Source organism: Colobus angolensis, unplaced genomic scaffold, assembly GCF_000951035.1.
Source record: "Colobus angolensis palliatus isolate OR3802 unplaced genomic scaffold, Cang.pa_1.0 Scaffold13, whole genome shotgun sequence".
NCBI classification, from domain to species: Eukaryota; Metazoa; Chordata; class Mammalia; order Primates; family Cercopithecidae; genus Colobus; species Colobus angolensis.
In genome coordinates, this window is record NW_012114252.1 from 8,455,215 (window position 1) to 8,462,040 (window position 6,826).

General features: G+C 40.0%; 1 protein-coding gene across 2 annotated transcripts in view; it reads left to right on the forward strand.

Moving 5' to 3' along the window:
* The window catches only part of IPO5 (importin 5), a 47,638-nt gene that overhangs the window by 33,748 nt on the left and 7,064 nt on the right, over nt 1-6,826 (forward strand). For both annotated transcript variants that reach the window (XM_011933810.1, XM_011933809.1), the window contains exons 18-22: nt 1,846-1,942; nt 3,631-3,803; nt 5,108-5,219; nt 5,305-5,360; nt 6,307-6,429. In XM_011933810.1, the coding sequence (XP_011789200.1) occupies nt 1,846-1,942; nt 3,631-3,803; nt 5,108-5,219; nt 5,305-5,360; nt 6,307-6,429 (561 nt within the window). The remainder of the gene's footprint in view (nt 1-1,845; nt 1,943-3,630; nt 3,804-5,107; nt 5,220-5,304; nt 5,361-6,306; nt 6,430-6,826) is intronic.

The window sequence follows — 6,826 nt, forward strand, 5'->3', positions numbered from 1 at the left end:
TTTTTGCTTTTTGAGAGGAGTCTTACTCTGTCGCTCAGGCTGGAGTGCAATGGCTTGACCTCAGCTCACTGCAACCCCTGCCTCCTGGGTTCAAGCGATTCTCCTACCTCAGCCTTCTGAGTAGCTAGGATTACAGGCGTGCACCACCACGCCTGGTTAATTTTTTGTATCTTTAGTAGAGGCGGGTTTTCACCACGTTGGCCTGGCTGGTCTCGAACGCCTGACCTCGCGATCCATCTAACTCTGTCACGCAGGCTGGAGTATAGTGAGTGGCACGATCCCAGCTCAGTGCCACTTCTACCTCCTGGGTTCAAGCGATTCTCCTGCCTCAGCCTCCCAAGTAGCTGGCATTACAGGCGGCCACCACCATGCCTGGCTAATTTTTAGTAGAGATGGGGTTTCACTGTGTTGGCCAGGCTGGTCTTGAACTCCTGACCTCGTGATCTACCCGCCTCGGCCTCCCAAAGTGCTGGGATTACAGGCGTGAGCCACTGCACCTGGCCAATACTTATTTTTAAAGTTATATTTTAGAAATTATGGTATATTACAAATTTAGCAGTTAAGTAAACCTAAATAAAAGTTGCTTCAATTTTATTTTGTATTTATATTACATGTTCTAATTCATTTAAAAGTATATTTCTTATTGTCATCTACAATGCTTAGTATCTATAAATTATAAACACTTTGGATTTTTGTGGGGTTTTTCCCCTCTCAACTGGAGAGCAAATATAAATAATAACATCTTAAAACAAAGTAATCTTTAGATGTAGTAGAAGAGAATGAAACAATTAGGTTTTTCGGGGTTTCTTTTTGCTTTTTGAGAGGAGTCTTACTCTGTCGCTCAGGCTGGAGTGCAATGGCTTGACCTCAGCTCACTGCAACCCCTGCCTCCTGGGTTCAAGCGATTCTCCTGCCTCAGCCTCCCAAGTAGCTGGCATTACAGGCGGCCACCACCATGCCTGGCTAATTTTTAGTAGAGATGGGGTTTCACTGTGTTGGCCAGGCTGGTCTTGAACTCCTGACCTCGTGATCTACCCGCCTCGGCCTCCCAAAGTGCTGGGATTACAAGCTTGAGCCACCACACCCAGCCATGATTTTTTAAAAACACAAAATATCAGCCGGGCGCGGTGGCTCACGCCTGTAATCCCAGCACTTTGGGAGGCCAAGGCGGGCAGATCACGAGGTCAGGAGATCAAGACCATCCTGGCGAACATGGTGAAACCCCGTCTCTACTAAAAATACAAAAAAATTAGCCAGGCATGGTGGCGAGCGCCTGTAGTCCCAGCTTCTCAGGAGGCTGAGGCAGGAGAATGGCGTGAACCTGGGAGGCGATGGAGCTTGCAGTGAGCGGAGATCGCGCCACTGCACTCCAGCCTGAGAGACAGAGCAAGACTCCATCTCAAAAAAAAAAAAAAAAAAAAAAAATATCAGAAGCCTGTTTGCTACACATTTACAAAGTAAATGCTACAGTTAACTGATGGGTTGGGGGAGGGGTGTTGTATCTTTTAGAATGATTTTTCCTCTAATAAGTGATACATTTTGTTCGATGTATTGGCTAAAACTTGCTGAATAGAATGTGAATGATTCCAGCCTTGGAAAGACAATATATATGACAATAATTTCCTTTTTTTTTCTTTTTGTCACTCACCAGTACTACAATCATTTCATGACCCTTTTAATACTCTTTTTAGTTGGAAGACTAATTTGACAGTTGTACATGCAGCTTTAAATGTAGTTCTAGTCAAAGTACAACCTCCTATGGTCCTTAATGATTTTGCTGTTTGTTAATATTAATGCTTGAAAACTAACATGAATCTTTATTTCCTCCCAATACTTTGGTTGCAGGTTTGCTATGCTAAGGAGTTAAAGGAAGGCTTTGTGGAGTACACCGAACAGGTTGTCAAACTGATGGTCCCTTTACTGAAGTTTTATTTCCACGATGATATCCTACAACCTTTGTATACAAAATGTGTAGATTTAGTAAAGTTGTTTCTTGGAGTATTAGACAGTGTTCACCGAAGTAGACATCACCGTGATTGTATTTGCACTAACTGTACTTCAGGGTGATAAGCTCGGTCCTCTGCATGTGCCTTTGTTTCCACTTGTGCCAAAACATGAAAAAGAAAATATCACCTATCCTCTGTCAGCTTTCTGTGGCCCACTTAAGGATTTAAGGATAAATAATTAGCAAATGATTACAATTATGTATAGTTGCTACTTTCCCCAAATATCTTTTGGTAAAAGTTAAGAAAATAAGACTTTTATTTTTTTTAAAAGATGGTGTCTCACTCTGTCACCTAGGCTGGAGTGCAGTGGCATGAGCAGGACTCACTGAAACCACAACCTCCCAGGTAGCTGGGACCTACGTGCACAACACCGTGCCCAGCTAGATTTTTATTATTATTTTGTAGAAATAAGGTCTCCCTGTGTTGCCCAGGCTGGTCTCAAACTCCTAGGCTCAAGCAATCCTCCTGCCTTGGCCCCACAAAGTTACGGGATTAAAGGCGTGAGCCACTGTGCCTGGCAAAGACCTGTCTTAATAGATTAGAGAACCAGCGACAGATAGTCAGCTTTCTGTAGCAATGAGAATCCTCCATTTCCAATGTGGATAGCACCTTTAGGGGGAAACGTCACTTGATACATCTGCATTCTCTTTTGAGACAGAGTCTCCCTCTATTGCCCAGGCTGGAATGCAGTGGCACGATCTCAGCTCACTGCAACCGCCACCTCCCAAGTTCAGGTGATTCTTCTGCCTCAGCCTCCTGAGTAGCGGGGATCACAGACATGCGCTACCATGCCCAGCTAACTTTTGTTTTGTTTGTTGTTGTTTTTTTGTTTGTTTTTTGTTTTCAGTAGAGACGGGTTTGCACCACGTTGGCCAGGCAGGTCTCGAACTCCTGACCTCAGGTGATCCACAACTGCATTCCAATATCCTTCTTAACATAATAGTCATAATTAATATTTCCCAGTACATTTTTATGTCTTTACACATAAGAGAATGTTAGAGCCCAGACACAAACCCCGATCTCTCTTGACTCCAAAGCCCCTTTGTCATCATTCCTCTTACGATATCTTACAGTGGTGTCCTTTACAGAAGACAGCTTTTACCCAGCAAAGACTTACTTCCCAGGATGCCAGAGGACAAAGCGAAATTGCTTTTAAGAGGAAGTTATCAAGACCTTATTTTGTAAATGAGATTAGATAGGGAAAGACAATTTAATCTTTATTGAAAACTGAAAAGGGCAGCATAGGAAGAGGTACTCGGTGGTTTTTTTCAGGGAAATGCTTCAGTTGCATTTATTAGAAACAGATACTACCTAAGGTTTTGAGGTAGGTTCACCTTGAGGCATGCTAATGGTCATAGGTCCTTTCATAGTCATTTTTGTATTTTGGTTTGCATTTGAGCAGTAGGCAGCCCTTCACTGCTGCTGGACTCATTCCTGCCACTATTATAGGTGACAGGAGACGGGAGGTATGTCTTTTCTATTTTTATACATGCTTTATATTTAACACAAGCTCTTGGATATCTTAGATAAACAGAAGTTGCCTAGCACTACTATTTATGCATTGAACCCTTTAACATTTAAGTGAAATAATAAACAGTCTTTTGAGGTTCCTTAACAATGAAACGTGTTCGAGTGGCAGCAGCAGAATCCATGCCTCTTCTCCTGGAGTGTGCAAGAGTCCGTGGTCCTGAGTATCTCACACAGATGTGGCATTTTATGTGTGATGCTCTAATTAAGGCCATTGGTACAGAACCAGATTCAGACGTCCTCTCAGAAATAATGCATTCTTTTGCAAAGGTGAATATTTTTCTCTTAAAAAATATGTATAAGGTAGTATGTTCATTTATTAGTCTTGCTAAAAGTTTTTTAAAAATTTTTTTTGAGATAGAGTATTACTCTGTTACCCAGGCTGGAGTGCAGTGGCACAGTCGCAGCTCCCTGCAACCTGCGCCTCCTGGGTTCAAGCAGTTCTCATGCATCATCCTTCCAAGTAGTAGGGATTCCAGGCATGTGCCACCACACCTGCTACTTTTCGTATTTTTGGTAGATGTTCCCCAGGCTGGTCTCAAACTCCTGGCCTCAGGTGATCCACCTCGGCCTCCCAGAGTGCTGGGATTACAGGTGTAGGCCAGCTAAATAAATTTTTATATGCTGTAGTGTATGATTTTTTAAAAAATAAAAATGTTAAATTTTTTGTTTTAATATTTTGGTATTACTATGTTTCTTTTAAAGAGGGTAAATTTGCCTTGGAAGGGCAGTATAGTTAGAGGGAATGATACAGGCAACGGTATGAAAGCATGCATTCTTTAGAAAAAGAGAAGAAATTCTGAATAGTATTTTAGTCTTGTACTTAATAATCCAACTACAGAAGCTTGGGTATCATCTCTAGTTTCTGTTCTTTCTACTTTCCTCAGTTCCTCTGTTTTTTTTTTTCATTGCCACATCTCTTTTTCATGCCGTTGAAATAGCCCCCTTGGTCTACTCCAGATCTCTCCTTTCTTTTGCTCTCAGTTCATTCTGTTTTCCTCAAGCACTGCCTTGCTCTTCATTGAGTCACTTCCTTTCTCATACAGTGTCACTCCCATTTTGCACAACTGTAGTTTGCTCCAATCTTGATTGAAGATTTACAATTTCTCAGCATCTTTATGTGTCCTTATTTACACTCTTATAATTCAGAATTCCTTCTGTTCTTCCGAAGAAAGCATGCTTCCATACCTTTGCATATATTATTTCTTCTACCTCTAATACCCTTCCTTCAGTGTTCTTGTATGTTGTGTGTACCGAGTACAGATATAGCAGTTGTGTTCCTTAGGAGCTGGTGTGTGTGTATGCGTGTGTGTGTTCCATCTTTGAATCCTCAGTACCTGGCATGATGCCTGGCACCTAGGTGTGCTCAGTAATGTTTAGAAGAAAATGTTTTTTCTAACTCCAATCTCTACAATGCTGTCATTCTAACAAATACAAGCTAAGCATATGTGAATAATTAATCTTCCAGGATACTGAACTGTGTTCATTTTTCCATATGATTCTTAGTGGAGTTTAACTTTAGACTCTCAACACCCCTAATCTTATGGATTGTTTTCTTTTCTCAACCTCATTAGTGCATTGAAGTAATGGGAGATGGATGCCTTAATAATGAGCACTTTGAAGAACTGGGAGGCATATTGAAAGCAAAGCTTGAAGAACATTTTAAAAATCAAGAATTACGACAGGGTAAGTTTTCCATGCTTTTATTTCTGAATACAATCCTTGACCATTTTGGTGATCATTTAAAAACATTTATTTGGGTGTGTTTTAGTTAAAAGACAAGATGAAGACTATGATGAACAGGTCGAAGAGTCACTACAAGATGAGGTAAATTTTTCCCTTTGAAACTTACTTACATGACCACTTGCATCTGAAAGACTTGTAAATGCCTCAGTTTCTGATTTATGTGACTTGTCATTCTGATGTAATTATTAGTCTTTAGCAGAGGAATTGGATATATTTCCCCTCTTAATTTATGAATGAGTAATTTGAAATTAAACTGATAGGTCTTTTGGTGCTATGTGCATTTTGTTGTAATACCTCACTCAGCAAAACACCTTGAGGTTTTCCTAGTTCATTTACATACTGCTCACAACAACCATTTGTATTTTGTGGTGCTTTCACTGTTTTAAAGGTGAGTAACCTAAAATTCCAGTGTGAAATGATTGCCCTGAGTCACACTATTGACCGTCTGGGGCCTTTTTCACCAGGTTACTTAGTTCTCTCATCAAACCACCTAGGACTGTCAAGCATACTTCATTGTGTGTTCAGAGTCCAGCATCTCATCTGTGGCCGCTTGGTGGGCCAGTGCTACCATGTAGGTAGTACCAGCTTCCTGAAGGTGCCCACATGCTTGTAGGCCCAAATTGCCACTAACAGCGAGACCCCATTCTCCCCACCATCCACTCCGAAATGAGGATTATTCTGCTGAAAACAAAGTAAAAATAGTAAAAACACCTTCATTTCAGAATGTAGAAATTAGAGATAATTTTTCAACCCATCTATTTTAATTATGTTCTGAGGAAAATCTTTGCAGTAAATACAGTTCTTGCCACATACCTTTGTCTTTCCAAGTAAGACTGGCCTTTGATTAGTAAGAGACATGATAACCCACCCTTGACTTCAGTCTCTAGACTCTTGATTTACCCTTAAGACGGGAATGAGAAATTGATTTTCTGCGTTTTGTAAGGTTTTTATAAATGTCACTATTGGTAATAGAAAATGTACTTTTTAATCCATATGGGTGTGTATGTGTGTGTGTTTTTTTTTTTAGGATGATAATGATGTTTATATTCTGACCAAAGTGTCAGATATTTTACATTCAATATTCAGTAGCTACAAAGAAAAGGTATTACCATGGTTTGAACAGCTGCTTCCGTTAATTGTCAACCTCATTGTAAGTGTTACCTTTCTTAGTAGTTGTTTTGGATAGTTAACCTAGAATTCTTTTCACTGCAGCATAAAATCTAATGCTTGAAGTTAAAATGGGTCTCAGTAATGATTGTTTCCATTGTACATCTTTGATTTTATCAAGTTGACTGCATTACCCTGGACATTTTCTCATTCATTCTATGCTTGAAGATTCCTAACTTAGTTTTCCATAGGCCAATTCAGTTCTAACACATCTGAAAGACATACAAGTGATTTTTTTTTATTATTTCAGATTATATATGCCCTCCTAAATTAATAAAAAGAAACAGAATGGTTACTTCTTTTTTAGTGGACCATAGATAATTCAATTATCTTTGTTATGTACTACCAGCAATCATGGATTATGGATAATGGGCTTATAT